At 37.1% G+C, this 24,547-nt stretch overlaps 2 protein-coding genes across 2 annotated transcripts in view; both read right to left on the bottom strand.

Moving 5' to 3' along the window:
* LOC309497856 (uncharacterized protein) overlaps nt 1-24,547 on the bottom strand; it is a 606,947-nt gene that overhangs the window by 235,651 nt on the left and 346,749 nt on the right. The window lies entirely within an intron of this gene.
* On the bottom strand, nt 9,845-11,169 carry LOC309474050 (uncharacterized protein; the record flags this gene model as incomplete). The annotated part of the gene is made up of 1 exon (XM_082136306.1): nt 9,845-11,169. Exon 1 carries the CDS (start codon nt 11,114-11,116, stop codon nt 9,845-9,847), a length of 1,272 nt encoding a protein of 423 aa, XP_081992432.1. The 5' UTR covers nt 11,117-11,169.

The raw sequence follows: 24,547 nt of genomic DNA, 5'->3' as shown, positions 1-24,547 counted from the left end.
CAGCTGTTCCTCATCTTCTCTAACTACCTCGTTTACTCTCTTCCCACCTGTTCCCTCTCCCCTCTGATTAGGTCCCTATTTCTCTGTCTGTTTCTGCTTCTTTCCTTGTCGGATTCTCACTAGATTATCTCATGCAAGAAGCGATCAACAGTCCTGTTTGTCTTGTCCGAGTCCTGTCCTGTCCCGTTGGCATCTGCCTGGTGTGCGCGATCTATACCATAGTAATCATCTTGATCTTTGTATTTTGTCCAGTTCATCTGATGCTGAAAGAGATCTGGTAACCACAGCTGTGATCTGAGCCTTATCTACACTGAGAGACCCGCAGCCTGTCTCCGCTATCACGGTCATCTCTGTCTGCTGCCAAAAGAGACTCTTTTTGATCTTTTCTGATTTTTCTTTTACAAAGTTTTTGTGTTTTGTTTTTTATCGCCCTCTCTGCGGGTTGCCTGTTTTGCCATTATCTCTCAAGAAGAGGATTTGTGTTCTACATTATTGCCACCCTGTGTTGCCATCCTGTTATCTCATTAAAGACTCTATTTTTGTTAATTCGCTATTGGGTCCTCTCTTACCTGCATAACAGTTTAAAAAAATAAAATAAAATCGAAATATTAAATGTAAATCTTAAATTTAAATATAAATATTCAAAATAAATCCCAATCTTAATATTGTCCTCAATGTGAGAAAAATTATCTAAAGATGAGGAAAGTGAGCTAAGTAATAAAAATATATCAGCTTTAAAACTGTATCTGAATTTTTACATACTGTATTTTACTGAATATATTTGTTTCCCCTTTTATGTCAACCAGGTAGAGGTAACAAGCACTTAAAAAGCACTTTGCTCATTAACGCTTATCTGGCCAAACTGCCCTTCATTGTTAAATGTTACCAAATCATTTTGAGCTCATTTTATATACAGGTTAATAGGCATTAAAGGTTTTTGAAATTGATATCTATAGGGTTCTTGCCAATGCCCACCGATGAGCGCTGCTGAAAAGCAGAGGCACTACCGTGCCAGGCGTGATGCAGACAAACAGAGAAGACAGCAGTACTTACAGAAAGAGAAAGATAAGTGGATTAAATATATAGAGACAGGAAAGAAGAAAGTTCAAAAAGGCCGCAGTGATAGAGGACAGCATGCCCAGCGCAAAAAGTGGAGAGAGGCTTATAAAAGCAGGAAAGAGAGTCATGAAAGAATTAAAACCCCTTCTCCCATGTCCGATATTCCAGTCAGACCAGCACCTCAACCTGCAGACTTATTTTAGGCAGCGTGATCTTGGGAGAAGAAATAGAAGGGCTGTCAGAGCAAAATCAATCAGAGAAATGCAGAAACTAGCCTACAGGATCAATTAAGAAAAGCAAATCAGAAAACAGAAAAATACAAAAAGCGACTCCAGCGATTGAAGAAAGACCATCCATCTCCAAGATCTAGAGTCAACAAGTTGCTCTGTCATGTCTCGCACAAATCCCTAAGGAGAACTCTGCTGTTTCATACAGCAGTAGCTGAGGAGATACGTGCCAAGCACGTATCTCAAAGAAAGAGAAAGAGAGTTACAGACAATTTATTGCGGGATTAATCTCCAGCAAAATCCTGAAAAAGTACAAGCTACAGAAATTGGCCCAAGAGGTTTTTGGATTTTCAAGAAGGAGGTGGAAAACAAATGAAAATGGCTGCTGCTACAAGAGAAAGGAACACAATGGGATTGCTGCCATACTGAGATCCAATGTGAGGTTGTTCTTTTTACGTGACGATGTCAGCAGGATCACAACTGGAAAAAAGCAAACATTGACCAAAGAAAAGAAGAAAATGCAGAAAAGATTACTTGTGGATTCAATGAAGAACCTCCATTTGAAGTTCCTGGCTGAGCAGATCAACCACCGTTTATCATACTCCCTGTTTTGCACACTTCGCCCCTACTGGGTTGTCCATCCAACATTAGCAGATAGCGAAACATGTGCAAACAACATGAAAATCTAGGCTTTATCGCAAAAAAGCTCCACCAGATGCACATCATTGACACATTTAATTTGGAGATCCTGACACAAGCCATCACGTGTGACAACCAGCAAAACATGTAGGCCTATGTATGGGGAATGTGAGGAATGCAGCAGTAATTCCTATCCACTCACAAGCCACTACAGAGCCACTGATCGCGTGTCCTACCTTCAGTGGGCCACTGTAGACAAGGTGCACAAAACTTGTCAACATGTCAAAAGTAAAAAATTTGGCAAAGATGGAACTCAAAAGTTACTGAAATGAATGTAAATCAAGTGATATCTAAAATTAAATACATGTATTTAGAGTGATTGTGACTTTCTATACCTAAATTTAAGTAACAGGGTTGCGAAAAGTTACAGGGATTGATAGATAGATTACTTTTGATTAAAGATCAGGTCAATAATGTGACAAATGCTCAGGAAACACAGGAACATTGTTGAATAACATTTAATAGCATCTTATAACAGTCCATCCGTCAGTCTGTGTCAGTTCGTCTGTCTGTCTGTGTGCAGTATATTAAAAGATTTACATTAAGTATTAATGAATTTGCAGAATAGTGGGAAATGGGTCAGGGAAGAACTGATTAACACTCCACAAGGGGGCATGACCATGGCTGTGGACAATCACAGAAATCTTCAGATTTTATTTTGATGACTGGCCAGGGTATTCCATACCTCTTTTGCAATGGCCATGTGCCGTGAGGTAACATTCTCAGGGGGAGGAATGACTCTAAGCACATCTTCAAAGGGATACCAGTGGAGATCATCCCTCAACGGCCAGAAAAAACGGTTTTCCCCCACTTTGTGCATGCATTTAACATGGACATGCGTCTCATTCACATCTTGGATGATCCCTGGGTAGATGGTGTGATCGTACAGCAGAACACACCATTTCCCTACAACTTGTGAAAAGTAATCCCCCGAGCCCCATTTGCGATGGTCCGCCGATTTGAGCAGGAATATGCTGTACAGAGCTCGGCACCTCAACTGCTGCAACGCAACGAAACTAGAAGTAGACCGGTTTAAGATGGCGGCCGCATTTCTCGGCGCCCAGCGGCCAATAGGGTATCTAGTCTCTATATGATATCTATGGTCCACACCGGAAAAAAGCGGACATTGCGTCACTGAGAGGCGACATTTCTTTTCAGGGACGGCCAGTTATTTAAAATCGGAATTTCTCTGAAATAAAAAATCTTTGGAGACTTTTGAGATATTGTAAGTACACAACTGGAGGAAATATATCACACTGTACAAGTTATTTTCAGAAATTTTATTACAAAATTGTTACATATTGGAGCTTTAAATGTATTTCTTTATGATGATGAAATATATATCACCTGATCATCTTTAATAATGGTATCCTTTGCAACAAATTATGTGTTTTGGTAAACACTGTTATGAAGACAACAACTAACATGAAAAATATAAAGTCAAACTGCCCAACTAAAGGAAACATTGATCTTCATAATGGTGATACACCATTTTCAATAAAACATCAACATCTAAAACTCAGTTCATTCTCAAAAAGAACTTCTATGAATGACAGAAATATGGTCAAACTGGTTTGTAATAAGAGAGATTTCATGTCTTTTCAGTTGATTTCATCAAAGGCTGTGTCTGAAAGTCAGTTGTAGTTCTTGTATTTCTCTTTTCTTCAGTGATTATATTCAGGCCTGTGTGTATATTTTGCAAATATTGTACACTGGACCAAATTCTTAATAAATATATATTTTTATTATTATTATTTTATTTATGTATATACGTGACCTTGAAGTAATCCAAAAGTAATCAGTTACATTACTTTCATATTATACTTGGATTACGTTACTGAATACTTTTTTTATAAAGTAATTTGGAACTGTAACGGAATACATTTTTAAAGTAACCCTCCCAAGCCTGCACGTAACTAACTAAAAACAAACGTATTTAAAAAAAACAGACACTTGAACTTACATCCGCGTGAAAGAAAACGACAGTAAAATTACAGAAACCACCTTTGGAAAAAAGATATTTGAAGAGTAATTTAGTTGTTTAGTTGGTCAAAACAATTGCATATTTCAAATAACATTTGTGAAAATAAAATGTCACAATATTGGAGAAATAATGTTCCAAAGTGTAAAATTGTCATTCATTACTTTGATTTTGCCATTAACGTGTTAAATACATCTTTAAATAAACAAATAAAATACCAAGTTAAAAATATTTGTTTGTATGAAATGTTCAAATAAGTGTTGGCATTGCTAAATAAAAGGATTAGTTCACTTTCAAATAAAAATGTCTTGATAATTTACTCCCCCTCATTCTTTCTTCAGTCGAAAAGAAATGAAGGTTTTTGATGAAAACATTCCAGGATTTTGTTTTCCATATAATGATGTTGTATTAACAAATTTCATTGTTTTATTAAAAATGACCGATCGTTTCGCTAGATAAGACCCTTATTTCACGACTGGGATCGTGTCGAGACTTTAAAGTTGCATTGAGACGGACATTTTAACCTTCTTTGAACGTTGGGATAGTTGGTTGCCATTGAAGTCCAATATGGAGAAAAATCCTGTAATGTTTTCCTCAAAAACCTTAATTTCTTTTTGACTGAAGAAAGAAAGACATGGATATCTTGGATAACATCAGGCTGAGTAAATTACTAACTAATCCTTTAAAAGGGCTACCGGTATTTTTATTTTGTAAAAGGGAACAATGTAAGTTTGTACAATGTAATAGAGGGTTTTCACTACACGTCATCAATGATATCAGTGTATGACATCAAAGTACAGAAAGTACAGTACACCCCTCTGCTCTCTAATCACTCTTGCTGTACTTTGATGTCATACACTGATCGGTCTGTGCAGAGACGCTTCAAGTCCAACAAGCCTGATGGGTGAAACAAAGCTTCGAAGCAATTTAACTATCTGCTTCGCAAAATGAAGTGTTCGAAACACCACTCGTATGTATTTTTTTAATGATCCTTTTTTTTTTCTCTTACAGTGGTCCAAAGCTGATTTCTCTCCTTTATAAATGCTTTACAAGGCATAACTAGTCCTCACTTTAGATGAGCTCACAAAATAGTTAACTGACCACTACTAAATGCTTTATAACTCCCTGAATTAACCCTGAATTACAGTAGAAATACATGTTAATAAAGCATTTATTAACACACTAAGTAACTATTACTATATGTCTGAATAATAAGATGTATGAATGTACATTTAAATAGTTTATTAATCATTTACTTACACTTTCTAAGATATCTTATGAACCACTGACAACTCCTAAATAACTGGTTTGAAAATAATGCAATACTTCATTTAGAAATTATAAATTGATCATTAATAAAGTATGAAAATACAATTATTAAACACATTATATATATGCTTTTACATCAAGAATACAGCATTTATAACTGCATTTGTAAACTGCTTATTAATGTCTATTAATGCTTTATAAATGATGAATTAACTGTGTACTAATGCTTAACTAATGATTAGTAGCGTGGAGTTATTATAAAGTGTTACCCATTTAATGAACAAAACCGGGTTCTGTAGGCTATGGCAGACAGGAGAAGAGCGTAGTCGAAAGCCGGGCGATAAAGGTCGGTAACCGGATCAGTCCAGGAATCATCCACAAATCCAGAGGAGCTAGAAACGAATGAGACTAAATAGCAGACAAATCAAAGGAAAAACTAAACAGGTGTGTGAGTGGTTAGGCTATATAGTCACATTAGAAAATGAAGTTGATTAATAAACTTGTGACAACACCGGTGTTAACAATTATACACCGCATATTTTTCAAGAAAATATATTTGTCAATGATGCTTAAAATCTGTAGCGCTTATTTTGTTACTTAATTATTCTTAATGTAAAATCACAACAATAATAATTCCTAACAAAAGGAATAAGACTGATTTTCCCCTTACTTAAAAAAAAAAATATATATATATACACTCACCTAAAGGATTATTAGGAACACCATACTAATACTGTGTTTGACCCCCTTTCGCCTTCAGAACTGCCTTAATTCTACGTGGCATTGATTCAACAAGGTACTGAAAGCATTCTTTAGATATGTTGGCCCATATTGATAGGATAGCATCTTGCAGTTGATGGAGATTTGTGGGATGCACATCCAGGGCACGAAGCTCCCGTTCCACCACATCCCAAAGATGCTCTATTGGGTTGAGATCTGGTGACTGTGGGGGCCATTTTAGTACAGTAAACTCATTGTCATGTTCAAGAAACCAATTTGAAATGATTCGAGCTTTGTGACATGGTGCATTATCCTGCTGGAAGTAGCCATCAGAGGATGGGTACATGGTGGTCATAAAGGTATGGACATGGTCAGAAACAATGCTCAGGTAGGCCGTGGCATTTAAACAATGCCCAATTGGCACTAAGGGGCCTAAAGTGTGCCAAGAAAACATCCCCCACACCATTACACCACCACCAGCAGCCTGCACAATGGTAACAAGGCATGATGGATCCATGTTCTCATTCTGTTTACGCCAAATTCTGACTCTACCATCTGAATGTCTCAACAGAAATCGAGACTCATCAGACCAGGCAACATTTTTCCAGTCTTCAACTGTCCAATTTTGGTGAGCTTGTGCAAATTGTAGCCTCTTTTTCCTATTTGTAGTGGAGATGAGTGGTACCCAGTGGGGTCTTCTGCTGTTGTAGCCCATCCGCCTCAAGGTTGTGCGTGTTGTGGCTTCACAAATGCTTTGCTGCATACCTCGGTTGTAACGAGTGGTTATTTCAGTCAAAGTTGCTCTTCTATCAGCTTGAATCAGTCGGCCCATTCTCCTCTGACCTCTAGCATCAACAAGGCATTTTCGCCCACAGGACTGCCGCATACTGGATGTTTTTCCCTTTTCACACCATTCTTTGTAAACCCTAGAAATGGTTGTGCGTGAAAATCCCAGTAACTGAGCAGATTGTGAAATACTCAGACCGGCCCGTCTGGCACCAACAACCATACCACGCTCAAAATTGCTTAAATCACCTTTCTTTCCCATTCTGACATTCAGTTTGGAGTTCAGGAGATTGTCTTGACCAGGACCACACCCCTAAATGCATTGAAGCAACTGCCATGTGATTGGTTGATTAGATAACTGCATTAATGAGAAATTGAACAGGTGTTCCTAATAATCCTTTAAGTGAGTGTATATATATATATATATATATATATATATATATATATATATATATATATATATGTGTCACAAGTAGCGATACCAAACAGGACCATGTGGAAATGCCAAAACACCACTAAACCAGCCGCCTTGATATTCTAACCGTGTCGAAACTCGCAATCTGAAGGTGGCTCGACATCGTTAATGAACAGGTTTTCCGTTTAACAAAAGTTCTTGTTGAGAATTAACAGATATTTAGTTGTTGATGTTTTATTGAAAATAGTAAAGTTATTATCACCATGATGGAGATCAGTATTTGCTTTAGTTGGGCTCTTGACCCTTGACTTTATACCATTAGTTTCTCTCTGGCTGCTTTAAAAAGCATCCCAGCTAACAGAGTTTTGTTATATGAACGTTCTCCAAATATTCAGTATTGGTTTTGGGAATGTAAAAAATGTCCAGTTTTCTTGATGTTAGAGGAACATATTTTAAAACGTATAATGTTCCTCAAACGTTCTTTCAACTTAATTTTAAATTAACAATTAAATATTCTATGAACATTGGTTTTTTTAACATTCCAAGAACATAAAAATATCCAGTTTCCTGAATGTTAATAGAATGTTATTTAAAGGTTATGATGATGTTCCTGAAACATTCTTGCAATCATCTTTCGAAAGAGTAATAAGAACACAAACTATAACTTTATTCAACCACAGATGAACTGAAGATAAAATACATTAACTCTCTCAAGATCTGATTAAACAACTCCACAAACAGCATTACCAGCTTCACTTATTAGTAACCAGACTGACTTTATTTCTGTCACACGTCTACAGAAGTTCTTATTGAGAATTAACAGAGGTTTAGATGTTGATGTCTTATTGAAAATGTCAGTGTTTGCTTTAGTTGGGCTCTTGACCCTTCACTTTCATTAAGTTTGTGTTCTATCTAACAGGTGTCTATGGATAACTTTTCTGCACTGATAGAGTAGATCAACATGTCTGTTTTAATAACAGTCAAACAACTGCTTTTTCTGTAATTGATGACTTCAGGAATTGGAGCATAAATATGAAACTCAACAAATGTGAAAAATATCATTTGTAACAACATTGTCTTACAGATGTTGAATGTTGATTTCTGTGTGGGTGTGTGTGTATATATGTATGTATGTGTGTGTGTGTGTGTGTGTGTGTGTGTGTGTGTGTGTGTGTGTGTGTGTGTGTGTGTGTGTGTGTGCGTGTACGTGTATATATTTATTTAAATGTGTATGTATGTATGTGTATCAATGTTGTTTTCGTCAACGATGACGATAACGAAATTATTTCGTTGACGCACCTTTTTTTTATGACGATAACGCGACGATGACTAGCTAAAATGGCTCTAAGGTGACTAAAACATGACGAGACGTTTTCGAGTTTTCGTTGACGAGATGAGACGGACCGAAAATGATTATAAGTCTGACGTTCACAATGCATGTAATTTCTGCCTATTTTGTTTAGAGCTAAAAAAGTATCAGCAATGCTGCCGCTTCCTATCCTTGTTTTGGGTACGCCCACCACCCGGCTGCCGCGCGCACCAGATTCCACACAACAACAACAACACACCTGCGGTTGCGGCTAGTCACTCGCCACACATCTTCGATATGAGGCGCCGGACTGGACAAAAGGGAAACGAACTGCGCGAGCAAGCGACAGTGCGCGAGAGAGACCGAGTGAGTCTGCGCGCGAGAGAGACCGAGTGTGTCTGCGCGCGAGAGAGGCCGAGTGTGTCCAAGCATTTGTTTAGTAGGCTAATTGGTACAAAGTAATATATAATTATTATATAACTTAGATTATAACATAAATTATAACACTAATTATTATTTGACTAATTATATAATAAAGCCACAATTGCCAAAGTAAGAATGTTTTTATCCTGGCTTTTTTGGAGTAAAACAGTGATTCCACTGTTACCACTTTATCTGTGTATAATGTTGTAGTAGCTCAAATTGAATTGAGTTACAACACTCGAATTGCAACACTTGCTACAACCTGTCAAACCTAAGCCCATTTCCAATACTTTTTATCCTAAATTAATTTGTTAAAGACTACTTTTTTTTTTTTTTTACTAAAATTGACTAAAACTTGACTAAAACTTTTTTGTGTTTTCGTCGACTAAAACTTGACTAAAACTATCAAGTTTATAAGTGACTAAAATGTGACTAAAACTAAAAAGCATTTTCGTCCAAAAGACTAAGACTAAGACTAAAACTAAAAGGGCTGCCAAAAACAACACTGATGTGTGTATATATATATATATACACACACATACACATACTGTAACACTGTTATTGTTAATTTTCTGATTAAAACATGTTTTGTGTTATGCTTACAGACATCAACCTATGAAAAACAACAATGGTGACATTCTTCATGCCAGCATACAAAACACATTCATTGTTCCCAGCATGCATTGTGGCATGAATACATTTTGTAGATTCATTATTTTTTGATTGTCATCATTTTTGAGGTTTGTATGATGAGTAGTGATGTCTAAGTGTGTCGTTTTTAACTTTACATTTTTTCATCACATCAATTGAGGTGTTTATGGAGGACATTTCTGCATTGATAAAGCACATTGTGTGTTAAAAATCTACACAACATGTGTCAAAATACCATCAACATATGCTGTGTGTTGTTTTTTACCAATTCTCTTTTTAGAGTGTTCAACTTACTCTCTGTGTGATCAGTAACTGGACTTACTGGTCTGGTCTTGTTTTTCTTTTTCCCACTGCAGTCGTTCCAGTTTCATCTGCTCAAGCATTTCACTCTCCTTTTCTTCTCTCTCTTTTATCTGTGTTTTATATTGTTCTTCTCGCTCTCTGAATTTGTTTTCTTCTGCTTCATGTTTAGATTGAAGAGCTTCTTTCTCTCTTTCCATTTTCTCTCTCTCTTTTTTCAGTCTCTGATTAAATTCATCACAATCTTTCTCTCTTCTTTTCTCATCCTCTTTTGCTCTTCTCGTCTTTTCCTTTAGTTTCTGTTTCTTCCATTCATCTTGTTTTCTCTTCATCTCCTCAAGCATCTTCTCCTGACTCTCTTCTTTCTCTTTAGGTTTTATTTTATATTGCTTTTCCCTCTCATTAAACTTTACTTCTCTTTTCTTCCTCTCTTCATCATTCCTCTCTTTCTCTTCTTCTCGTTTCTTCATCAGTTCTTCTTTCTCTTTCATTTGTGTTTTATTTTGTTCTACTGTGGCATTTAACTCTTCTCTTCTCTTTTGCTCTTTGTCATGATTCTGTCTTTCATTCTCTATTGTCTTCATCAGTCTGTCTATTTCTGTGTCATATCTGATCTGTAGATTTTCTTTTTCTTTCTTCACATTCTCTTTTTCTTGTCTCGTTTCCTCTATTTCATGTTTAAATGTCTCTCGTTCTCGTCTCATCTCGTCTCGTATTTCTCTCTGTTTCTCTTGTTCTCTTATTTCTCTTTTGAGTTCCTCTTCTCTTCTCTTTCTCTCTTCATCATGATTCTGTCGTTCTTCCTCCATCATCATTCTCATTCTCTCTTTATCTTCTTCTAGTTTGTTCATCAGTTCTTCTCTTTCCCTGACTCTGTCCATCAGGATCTTCATCTGTTGTTCTTGTTTTTCTCTCTCCATCTGTCTGAACATCTTACACGAGTAGAAACTCCCTCCGTTTGCTTTCACCATGTTGTCTATCTTCTCCAGTAGATCAGACACCTGTGTTCGGTCTCCAGTCTGATTATTATTGAACACATGATATCTGTTTCCACACGCTTCAATCAGGTTCATCAGAGGAGATCCAGGTTTTCCCAAACACTGATCAATGGTTTTGTTCTTCAGATAATCAACTCTGGTGAAGAGCACCATGGTGAACATTAAAGATTTCTCACCAAATGTCTCTTGGATGATCTTCACTGATGTTGCTTCTTCTCGAGTGAATCGTTGTCCTAAATTGAGCACAATGATGAACACATGTGGTCCAGGCAGGATCATAGAGATGCAGTTGCTGATTTCTCTCTGGATCTCTTCATTAGTGAGTTCAGTATGAAACAGTCTGTGTTTTATCGTTCAACAGCTGGAATTTTTTTTTTTTTTAAAGTGATCCCAACCATATCGTTTCTCTATATCATTATCATTATAGCTGTAGTCACATTTTAAAATGTATTCAAATAGAGAAACATTAGGCTATTTTAAAATGTAATCATATTTCACAATATTACTGTTTTTGACTATCAAATAAATGCAGCCTTTATAAGAATGTTCTTTCAAAAACCTTCCAGATCCTTTGAGAACGATAGAGTACTGTAAAATTTATGTATATAATTTTATAAATACATAATATACCTACATATAGCCTATCCAATAAACTAAAAATATATAAGTTATACCAATATATCAAGTTCCAATCACAAATCACAACCTTACGTAACTACTCACTAATACTTGCTTATTCGATTATCAGTTATTGTCATTTATTTGAGGCACCACAGACAGCTTGACTTTATATTATAAGACGCAAGGTTTGAAAAAAAAAATTATTTCACGAAGCGCTGGAGACTCCGCGCACTGAGGCCTTCTGATGGTTAAAGGGGTGGTTGAATATGATTTCACTTTTCTAGCTTTAGTTAGTGTGTAATGTTGCTGTTTGAGCATAAGCAACATCTGCAAAGTTACAACGCTCAAAGTTCAAAGCAAAGGGAGATATTTGCTTTTACAGAAATTGCCTTTTAAGGACTACAACAAAAGGCTGGTAGAGACTACACGAGCTTCCTCCCGGGTTAGTGACATCACTAACCCTCAAATTTACATAAACCCCGCCCCCTGAACACGATTTATAGATTGTCATGACAGAATATGCTAATCAATGACTAGAAGATAACTACACATCAGCTTCATAAATTCATCAACTAACCATTCAGAAATGTCCTGTTTTTTCTACATGTTGTCACTTCTTCTTGAGTCTCTCCATCATTGTCCGGTTTGAACATAAAAGGCTAAAGGCTTGTTCGATTTGAACCGGCGCTGCACAGACCAATCGGTTTATGACATCAAAGTAACGCGTGAGCAATTCAAAAGCATAAGGAGCCGTCTACTCTCTCTTCGCTCTCGTGGTATTTTGATGTCATTCACTGATCGGTCTGTGCAGTGCCCGTTCAAGTCTAACAAGCTTTAAAAGTTTTCCAGTGCATGTGTGTGTGAGGTAAAATGACACAAACTCTTGAAGCTCCGCCCCCTGTGCCGGGAGCAGCAGCTCATTTGCATTTAAAGGAACAGACACAAAACGGTGTGTTTTTGCTCACCCTCAAAAAGTCACAACTTTAACATGCTATATAAAAATATCTGTGGGGTATTTTGAGCTAAAACTTCACACACACACTCTGGGGACATCAGAGACTTATTTTAGTGAAATAAGACTTGACATAAATGAAATAAATCTTGTGAAAAGGGCATTATACCACCCTTTTAAAGATGTAAATGCAAAGAGAGCACAGAACAGTAATATACGGTAATGTTCTGCAAAGCAACTACAAGCGTTGTCTTTAATGTGTAATCTATAACACGAGTAAACATCACTCAATATTATTCTCTTAAAATCTGTGTAAACAGATTTGTAGCAAATCACGTATAGACAGAATGTTAAGAAATTTATAGGAAATTACAACTTTAGTGATTGCTGAAATCACGTGACTTCAGTTCGACATGCACTTCGAAGCACTGATTCGAAATAAAAGGTTGCGAAACTTCGTGAAGCTTTAGTTGTGCATCATGGTCTATCAAACAAGGTGTCTAAATGTGTCATATAAATAAAGTTAGGCTTCTGCTGCGTTTTGAAGGGGGATTGTCGATACATGTGTGTATGTGTTGGGGAAGGTCAGTGTTGTGGCGCTGGTGTTTCTGCACGGACTGTGAAAGCTGCAGCACCGCCGGAAGTTCATTCCACGCTTCGACCAGGGGGGCAGGGTTTTATATTATTTTGAAGTTTCCCCGGGCGCCGCCATTGGCTAGCGGACCATCACCTGCTGTTAGCATCCCATTGACTCCCATTCATTTTGGCGTCACTTTGACAGCGAATAACTTTACATCTGAGGCGTTTAAAGACTCCATTTGTCCATTATTTATTTCTAAAGAAAAACGAAAATGTATAAAAGGCTCCATTACCTTGTATCTTACGTTATGGCCCCGTAGATGCAGTTTTTGTAAAAATAGGCTAACGATTGCGTCATAACCACGCGACTCTCTGTCGCACAGTAGAGAGATTACCGTATGGACAGGAGGAGAAGCTTGCGGGCAATCGGGGGGACGTGGAGGCAAAATGACAAAGTAATTAATCAGAATACTTAGCAAAAGTTACTCCTGCTCCTATAGTTCATGGACACCTCCTACTCACACTCTCCGTCTCTGCAAGTTTCGGAAGGGAATGATTCGGATTTCTCTTGGTACAGCTACTAGAAGACAGACGGTTGCTCACGTCACATCTACGTCGTCAAGCTCAGTTTGAGTCTGCGCAGTACGCTCGACCATCAGGAAGTTAGTTGTTCTAATTGATTTCATTTTTTTCCGTTGAATCCAATGGGGTCGCTGTGTTCAGTTTATATACTGTCTATGGCTTCGACTCGTCCTGCAGTCAGGCGCGAGACGCAACAACACACTGAAATTATAGAAGAAATTAACTATTAAATCGTCTTTACGACGCACAGGACACTAATAATGTCTGACAACGAAGACAAGTGAGTTCTGAACGCGTCAGCTACAGTGGTTTCTAGATGTTTACTGTAGTTTAAAGTGTGTGAGTGTGAAAACAACACGATGAGATCATATTTCTCTACTATCCTTATATCTATTCTAAAACTTAAACATTATAACTGTGAACGATATTATAACACGAGTAACTCCGTAACTCTCTACATCAGGGGTGGGCAACTCCGGTCCTGGAGGGCCACTGTCCTACAGAGTTTAGCTTCAACCCTAATCAAACACACCTGAACAAGCTAATCAAGGTCCTCAGGATTACTAGAAAATTACAGGCAGGTGATTTTTTCAGGGTTGGAGCTAAACTCTGTAGGACAGTGGCCCTCCAGGACCGAAGTTGCCCACCCCTGCTCTACATCGTGCTTTAGTAAATCTTTAGTTTAGGGTTTAGTTCACATCGTGAGATCTGTGGTCTGTTTGTTTATTGACTTCAGTTTGTGTTTGTTTGTTTGTTGTTGTTGATCAGTTTTGATGACGGAGATTTTGATGATGTTGGGGATGAAGAGCCTCTGGATGATCTGGGCTGAGTTTCCCGATAACGTTGTCTCTTAGCGCGCTACGAAGACTCTTAAGGTATAACTTAACTGAAGGTATACCATTTCTAGGTGTGTTCCCCGATCTATGCCTTAGGAAGCTGCTTAAGATATACCTTCTTACGTGCGACGTTACCCGGTGCTGTCCGTGGCGATGGTGCTGAATCTGTTGATATTGATGGCTCGAGAATCAATTAATCTCTTGTGCAGGGGCTGTTTATGTGAGAAAGCGGTGTTCTTTATAAAATAAGCACTTCATAAATAGTTGAAATTTATAATAAATGCATTTATTAGGGCTCATGGGATATTCTAAAAAATAACCCAAACTATAATAGCCTTGCCGACATATTTTAAAATTGTATAATATATTGCTTCCATAATAACCATTTCAACTATTTATGTGCTTTCTTCTCTTTCCTGTTTTTGTTCGCTGAGATGGAGCTGTGATGAAATATTGTTCTTGTAAATACTTTACAGCATTTCAGTAATAAAAGTGTACGTCATACGTACGGTGCTCGGCAGTGATCAAAAAGGATTTAAACAGTGGATTTTGAATCTCTTCTTGTAAACTCGGAGATGTGGATTCAGACGGCAATCAAATTACCACACGACCTGTTTGTCAAAAAACAGAAGTAAGTAAGTAAGCTTTATTTCTATAGCACTTTTCACAGACAATGTAGTCACAAAGTGCTTCACAGAGTTAATTAAGAAAAAATAAACACATAACATAAATGCACATACAATACAAAATTACACATATACAATATATGTGCCACAATAAAAAAGAAAACATAAAACTAGTTAAAAGCTTGTCTAAAAAGATGTGTCTTTAGGTGCTTTTTAAAAATTTCTACAGAGTCCAAAGCTCTCAAGTCTAATGGAAGAGCGTTCCAGAGCCTTGGAGCCACCACACAAAAAGCGCGGTCACCTCTCGTTTTTAAACGTGTTCTAGGAACAGTTAAAAGATCTTGACCCGAAGACCTCAAAGAACGGCCTGAAGTGTAGGCATGAAGTATATCCTGGATATACGCCGGAGCTTGATTATGCAAGGCTCTAAAAGTAATGGTTAAAATTTTAAATTGCACTCTAAAACTAACTGGAAGCCAGTGAAGAGCCTTGAGTATAGGTTTAATGTGAGATCTTCTTTTGGTCTTTGTTAAAAGTCTAGCAGCAGCATTCTGAACTACTTGCAATTTGTCCATGGAGGAATTGTTTAAACAAGTGTACAGTACATTGCAATAGTCAAGACGAGACGGAATAAAAGCATGAACAAGCATCTCCATCTCATTATTAGAAACTACAGATCTGATTTTAGCGATATTCCTGAGATGGAAAAAACAGGAACGAACCACAGATTTAACATGACTGTTAAAACACATAGATCTATCAAAAATGACACCTAGGTTTCGCACAGCATTACATTCTGAGGGTGATAGAGCCCCAATGGCCAGTTTAATCTTGGGAAAAATGTTGTCAGGAGCAAAAATCAGCACCTCAGTTTTATCTTGGTTTAGCTGCAAAAAATTGTCTGCCATCCAATTATTGATGGAGGCTAGGCAGTTATGCAACAAGGACAATTTGTCTAGCCTATCAGAGTTAAAAGAAAAATATAATTGAATATCATCTGCATAGCAGTGATATGATATTTCTCCAAAGCTACTAATAATCTTCCCAAGAGGAAGCATATACAGGCTGAACAACAGAGGGCCAAGCACAGACCCTTGGGGCACACCACAGGACAAAGGAGCAGAATCTGACATATATTTCCCTACGGACACCGAAAAACTACTGTCAGAGAGATAGGAGGAAAACCAATTTAGAGCTGACCCAGTAATTCCCACATTTTTTTTCAGTCTATCTATCAGGGTGCACAGTAAATTCCACAGTGTTAAATCAACACTGCTCAGAGCAAATATGGTCCCACTCTACAGAGTGTTAAAGTAACACTAAAGCGGTGTTAAAGTTAATGAGATAATTAAGTGATTAATTTAGTGATGATTGAACATTATTGAAGACACCTGCAGTTAACAAGCAGAATCACTGAAGGAGAAAAGCACAAATTGTAAGCCACCGTTATGGTGATGGGTGTTTGCTTTAGTTGGGCTCTTGACCCTTATATGTTTACTTTAGAGTTAGTTTGGCTGTTGTATCTGAGTTATAACTGCCAGATGAACAAAGAAAAAAAAAAGTGATTTGATGGTGTTGGTTATATTATGAAATTCATCATTTGAACTTGATCACTGAACTCATTATTATCCTTATTTCTGACTTCGATTTATGTTGTTGGTTACAAAATAACTGTGAATCTGCATAAATATCCAGAATTTTTTATATAATATAAAGGATTTCTTAAAAGTTGTTTAAAACAAAAAAATATTTCCTTTAGGCACACACAGACATCAAGATTCAGTCTATGCATCTCAACAATGGTGACTAGCAGAATATTCAATTAGGGAAAGTAAATTAAATAGACAATTCAGATCATAATTTATTCATACCGCAATGCATGATGGGAGCCATTAATGAGTTGTGATTGGTGGCAGCCACTGCAACATGCTTTATTATTGTCACCATTGTTGAGATTCACAGGCTGATTATTGATGTCTGTGTTTCTAAATAAATTAATTTGAAAGCGTTTTGATCAGAACAATGTTTATGAAATATTTTGGATTATAAGTAAAGTATTGATAATCATATGCTGTTAAAATCACAAAGCTGCTGGTAACAAGATAAACCAAACTATTTCAATAAGTTTCATTTTTCAGACCACAGTATGATTATGTCAAAACATAACCAACACTATCAGATCACATTTTTACTTTGTTCATTTGACTGTTATACATCAATAACAGCAGACAAACAACAGTAAAATTTAAAGTAAACATATAAGGGTCAAGAGCCCAACTAAAGCAAACACCCATCACCATAATGGTAACTTACAATTTATGATTTTCTCCTTCAGTGATTCTGCTTGTTAACATCAGGTGTCTTCAATAATGCTCAATCATCACTAAATTAATCACTTAATTATCTCATTAACTTTAACACCGCTTTAGTGTTACTTTAACACTCTGTAGAGTGGGACCATATTTGCTCTGAGCAGTGTTGATTTAACACTGTGGAATTTACTGTGTGCAGTGATCGACAGTGTCAAACGCTGCACTGAGGTCTAAGAGAACCAGCACAGAGCATTTACCCCCATCAGCAGCCATCAAAATATAATTTGAGACCCTAAGAAGGGCTGTTTCAGTTGAGTGTTTTTTTCGAAACCCAGACTGAAATTTGTCAAAGATATTGTGCGCATTTAAAACATTATTCAGCTGGTTCGCCACAACCTTTTCTAAAATTTTAGAAATAAATGGCAATTTGGAAATAGGCCTATAATTTTTAAAAGTAGCTGCATCAAGATTGTTCTTTTTCAAGATAGGCTGAACAACAGCATGTTTAAAACAATTAGGTACCTTGCCCAATTGAAGAGACAAATTTAAAATTGAGACCAAACATGGGCCAAGATGATTCATAGATTTTAAAAACAGCGATGCGGGTAAGATATCTACCGGGCTTTGTGAAGGTCTCATCGTGCCCACTAATTTAATTATTTCTTTCAGCGTAATGGGGCAGAAAGAGTCCAGTATTGAAGGTCTTTGATAATCAGTTAGACCTATGATGGTTTGCTGATGGAACCAAGCTTGCTCTGACAGCTCTAACCTTATCCACAAAGTGAGACAAAAAGTGGTTGCAGTCACCATTTGAAAACACAGGGACAATACATGAGCCAGGAGAAACAATATTATTAATAGTTTCAAAGAGAGCCTTAGGTTTTTTCTTACATGCAGATATCAAATTAGTAAAATAAGAGGCTCTAGCCTCTTTAATCATTTCATGCAAGTTAATAAAAAGATCTTTAAGATACACGCGATGGACTTGTAGCTGAGTCGCTTTCCATAAGCGCTCGGTTTTCCGGCAAACACGTCTTAAACTACGAATGGCTTCATTCATCCACGGTGATGTATTAACGGCTGCTATTTCTCTAGTTTTAAAAGGTGCCACTTTGTCCAACAGCAGGGTACAGTGATCATTAAAAGCCTGTGCACAGGTGTCTACATCGGTTGAAATAATAACAGAGCTTGAATCAAAAGCGGCAGAAAATTTCTCAATAGTACGCTGAGTGATCAATCGTGAGCAGGTCTCTCGTTTAACAGGGAGAGGATCCTCATCACAAACAAGTTCAAATAAAATGCATTTGCGGTCACTAACAAGTACATCTTCAATACTGATGTTATTAATATTAACACCATGAGAAAAGACAAGATCGAGCGTATGCCCTTTGCTGTGCGTAGGGCCAGAGACATGCTGAATGAAATTAAACGATTCAGTAATATTTACAAATTCAGACGCAGTTTTACACAAAGGATCATCTACATGTATATTAAAATCGCCAGCAATAATCACTCTATCAAGCTTAATAACAGATGATAGGAAGTCAGAAAACTCAGTAAGAAAAGTAGACACTGGTCCAGGTGGCCGGTAAACCACGATGCAGTAAACTGAATTAGAGCGACCAACCTTACCCAGCCAGCAGAGCCATGTGGGGCCCAAATGGGTTTGACCTGGGCTAGCTAACTGGGACCCAGCCAGTTTTGCACCCAGTTTCCATGTAGGCCCCACATGGATTTGCCCAGATGAAATGAACACTGCTTAGTGTGCACAGTACAGGCTGTTTAATGTAACACTTAATCAGTGTTGGAGGTAATGAGAAAATTAAGTAATTGAATAATGATTTTGTACAAGTGAAGAACACCTGCTGTTAACAAGCATAATCACTGAAGGAAAGAGAAACACAAGAACTACTTCCAGCCACTGCCTTGGATGAAATCAACTGAAGATAAAATACATAAAATCTCTCAAGATCTGATTAAACAACTCCACAAACAGCATTACCAGCTTCACTTATTACTAACCAGACTGACTTTATTTCTGTCAGACGTCTTCAGAAATTCTTATTGAGAATTAATAAGAGGTTAAGATGTTGATTATTTATTTGAAAGTAATAGTTTGATTTGATCTTACCATTGTGGCGATCAGTGTGTGCTTTAGTCAGGCTCTTGACTTTTTAACATTAGTTTTTCTCTGGCAGCTCTGTCTGTTTGTTATGGCGAGAACAGCAAGAGAAAATGTAGTCAGATGCTGTAAGCTGATTGATGATAAGAATATAATCATCATATATTGGCTTAACTCACTGATATTATGTGGGAGTTTTATACGGGTAGTATGTTATTAATTCTGTTTTATTGTTGTGATTCTACAGCAAGAGGATAATATAATTTAATCAGAACATCAAACGATTTCAGCATATGAATCTCAACAATGGTGACATGCTTCATAGTGCAATGCATTCTGAGTGCATCATACTCCATGGCTCCCAGAATGCATTGCAGCATGAAGCATGTCACCATTGTTGAGATTCATATGCTGATTCTTGATGTCTGTGTGCGAATAAAAATCCTAAGAAGCCCAAAATATGTACGTGGTGTGTTAAAAATCGTTTGATGTTCTGATTAAATGATATTATGCCCTTGCTGTAGAATCACAACAATAAAACAGAATTAATAACATACTACCCATATAAACCTCCCATATAATATCAGTGAGTTAAGCCAATATATGATGATTATATTCTTACTATCAATCAGCTTACAGCATCTGATTATATTTTCTCTTGCTGTTCTCACCATAACAAACAGACGCATCTGCCTGAGACAAACTAATGTTAAAAAGTCAAGAGCCTGACTAAAGCACACACTGATAGCCACAATGGTAACATCAAATCAAACTATTACTTTCAAATAAGTAATCAACATCTAAGCCTCTTCTTAATTCTTTTCTGTAGATGTCTGACAGAAATAAAGTCAGTCTGGTTAGTAATAAGTGAAGCTGGTAATGCTGTTTGTGGAGTTGTTTAATCAGATCTTGAGAGATTTAATGTATTTTATCTTCAGTTGATTTCATCCAAGGTTGTGGCTGGAAGTAGTTCTTGTGTTTCTCTTTCCTTCAGTGATTCTGCTTGTTAACAGCAGGTGTTCTTCACTTGTACAAAATCATTATTTAATCACTTAATTATCTCATTACCTCCAACACTGATTAAGTGTTACATTAAACAGCCTGTAGTGTGCACACTAAGCAGTGTTCATTTCATCTGGGCAAATCCATGTGGGGCCTACATGGAAACTGGGTGCAAAACTGGCTGGGTCCCAGTTAGCTAGCCCAGGTCAAACCCATTTGGGCCCCACATGGCTCTGCTGGCTGGGTAGTCATCTGTAGTTCAAACGAAATGTACGCGTCAGCTCTCATTGACTGGCAGATAAAACGCTTTTTAAAAACCACAGCAAGGCCTCCACCCCGACCAGTGAGTCTTGGCGAGCTAATAAATTCACACTTTCACAGTCCATCGGGCAAAGCTCATTCAGGTGATAATATTCCATATCCCGTTGCCAAGTCTCCGTAAGCAACAAGAAGTCCATGTTTAATAAAGGGGCAAAACGTCATAAACAAAAAGTCAAATAATAGTTTACAAACTATTTAAAAAAAAAGTTTACAGTCGTTTTTATTTTTCACCACAGGTGACTTATATAGGCCTATAAAAAATATAGCCTATTTTTCAATTCTATTCTTCTATTTAAAGGATCTACAGAAACAGTGTTTGCACAATCGAGTTGTCTGTTTTCTAGTTTACCAAAGTGCTGTAGCCTAGGCCTTTTAAAACTATAAAAAATTAAAAACACAATAACAACCCTAACAATAAGCTATAAAAATGCAATTGCCTAATGCCTATATCAAGTTTGTTTCTTCATATTTCTATCTTTGTGGGGGCATTTGGCCCTCAAAATGTGGGTTAAACAACACACACACACAATATCCAATATATAAATCACAGACGCAGACGTCACGTTATAAGACAGACGCAAGTGTCACGTTCATTGAGACGAGTGCATGTTGCACAGTCATATTAAAGAACCGATCGCAACCGCTGGCACACTGCACTGAGCTGTGTTGAGTGGAGTGTTAAATACGTGTTAAATACGTGTTAGAGAAAAAAATTATTAATAACTTCACTGCCACACGTGAATGACGCGTGACGTCTGACTCGACACTTCACTGCCACGCGTGATTTACGTGACGTCAGCGTGACGTCTGCGTGACGTCTGCGTCACGTCTGCGTCTTAAAATGAATGGAATAAATAGCAGAAAATAAATAAAAATAAGACGTTGAGTGAGACGTTCATTGAGACGAGTGCATGTAGCAAAGTCATAATAAAGAGCCGATCGGAACGCCATACAGACGTGCAGAAGTAATCCACACGTTAAATTCTAACGTGACGCCGCCGTCACGTCTGTAAAGATCAACAGCTACACGTTATTGACGTGTCTACGTGACGTGATATTTGCGTGTACGTCTCCATATAAAACAAATGGAGACGTACACGCACGTATACACGTGTGTTATCTGTCGTGCTTGTCAGTCTCGTCGCCGAATGGAACATTTCGAGCGCCATACGTTAGGCAGCTACAACAGGCAAACTCGTTTTGTCAGCGGGATTCAACTGAACAAAATAATCATTCCTGTTATCAAGATAAACAATGTCTGCGAATCTGTGAGCAATTTTAAAGCTTTTTGAGGTTCGGTTCGGTTCGGTTCGTGTTTCAAACATTAGTTGCCTGTGACGCAGCAGAAAATGGACGACGTTAACGGTAGCAGCTACCTGAAGACGGATGGAAGAATTTGTCATTGAATAATCTAACCTGCGCGTGACGATAAGTGGGATTTAGAGTTTGAGAAGATGGAGAATTGTTCAACTGAGTGATACGGTAAGCCATATATAAGTTTTTTTTTTGGTTTTTTTTTTGCGTTTCTACATTGTTTTCACGTATTTGGTTTGATTTTGCGAATGCGGTTTAACGTGGCCGCGCAAGCAATTCACTGACTCTGTTCCACCTGTTTACCAAGTAACGTTAACTTCGACATTTCATATAATAGGCAACCTTAAGTACTGTTACAGTTATAGTCTATGTGGTAAAAAAAAAAAATGCTGTCAAATTCTGTCAGTTCTGTGATCGTGCTTTTGAATCGTTGTCAGAATTTTGCTAGCACCTGAAAATCCATGTTCCTAATGCTGTTTTCAAATGTAGTAGGCCTATTCCTGATTGCCATCCCATGGTCCTACAACTACTCCCTAATTCAAAGAAGTTAGACGGTGTTATCCTTCAAGCAGATAAGTAGAGATTATTCAGCAAATCTCATTAATTTGTAATATGTTTTATGTTTTGGTTCTGTTGATCAAGGTTGTGCTGTCCTTTTTAAAAATTGTTTTAGGAATTTGCATCGCTGATGTCCAGCAATCTACATTTGCCAGAAAGTCCACGACTTATTTCCTGGTATGTAAACATTAAAGGGGTAGATGAAACCTAAAATTAAAAGCCATCATTTACTCACCCCACTGCAAAATATGTTTTTCTTAATTAGTGTTTTTATTTTGTTTCCAGTCCAGATATCTACAATTCTTACATGAAGAAGCATTTAATAGACACGTTAAAATTGTCTTGTTTTCTTAAAGAATAAGTCAAAATTAAGTGAGTTTATGCTTAAAACAAACAAAATTATATGTCAGTGCATTTTAGCATTCTAACTAGGGCTGGGCGATTTAAATCGCGATATTGTTTGCGCATCTCGTCAGTAAAGCCGGTTCCTTAATTAGTAGTAAATCACCATCACCTGCTTTCAGATGAAGCGGCATTTAGGGCTGATGAGATAATTAAGTGATTAATTTAGTGATGATTGAGCATTATTGAAGACACCTGATGTTAACAAGCAGAATCACTGAAGGAGAAAATCACAAATTGTAAGTTACCATTAAGGTGATGGGTGTTTGCTTTAGTTGGGCTCCAGACCATTATATGTTTACTTTAATATTTACTGTTGTTTGTCTGCTGTTATTGATTTATAACAGTTAAATGAACAAAGTAAAACGTTATCTTAAAGTGTTGATTATGTTTTGACATAATCATGCTGTGATCTGAAAAATGAAATTATTGAGGTAGTTTGGTTTAACCTGTTAGCAGCAGTTTTGTGATTCTTCAGCCTGATTATCAGTACTTATAATTCAAAATATTTAATAAACATTGTTCTGATCAAAAGACATTCAAACAAATTCATTTAAAACACAGACATCAATAATCAGCCTGTGAATCTCAACAATGGTGACAATAATAAAGCATGTTGCAGTGGCTGCCACCAATCACAACTCATTAATGGCTCCCATCATGCATTGCGGTATGAATAAAGTATGATCTGAATTGTCTATGTAATTTACTTTTCCTAATTTAATATTCTGCTCGTCACCATTGTTGAGATGCATAGACTGAATCTTGACATCTGTGTGTGCCTAAAATAATGATTTTTTTTTTTTTTACTTTTAAGAAATCCTTTATATTATATTAACAATTCTTGGCATTTATGCAGATTCACAGTTATGCTATAACCAATAACATAAATCGAAGTCAGAAAGAAGGATTTTAATGAGTCCAGTGATCAAGTTCAAATGATGATTGTTACAATATAACCAACACCATCAGATCACTTGTTTTTTCTTTGTTCAACTGACAGTTATAACTCAGATACAACAGCCAAACAAAATCTAAAGTTACTAATATATGGGTCAAGAGTCCAACTAAAGCAACCATTGATCGTCATAACGGTAACTTACAATTTGAGATTTTCTCCTTCAGTGATTCTGCTTGTTAACATCAGGTGTCTTCAATAATGTTCAATCATCACTAAATTAATCACTTAATTATCTCATTAACTTAAACATTCTTGAGTGTGGACTCAATGGCTGCGTTCCAAACCGCATACTCAATGAGTAGGTACTTAATTTCAATGAGTACTTACTTAACGAGCGCTAAAAGAGTAGGTACTTTATAGCCAAATCTCGTTGAGTATGAATGCGAACCGGACATCTGCCATGTTGACGTTATCATGTGACCTACGACGCGTTATCACACGCGCAACAACTTAAAAGAATCGAACGGACACGTTTAATTCATCTATCTGTAAATATCTTGATATTGATTAAACTTGCTCATT

This window comes from Leuciscus leuciscus (assembly GCF_965113295.1).
Source record: "Leuciscus leuciscus genome assembly, chromosome: 1".
NCBI lineage: Eukaryota > Metazoa > Chordata > Actinopteri > Cypriniformes > Leuciscidae > Leuciscus > Leuciscus leuciscus.
The sequence above is the reverse complement of the archived record's forward strand: the minus strand, read 5'-3'. Positions and strand labels throughout refer to the sequence as shown.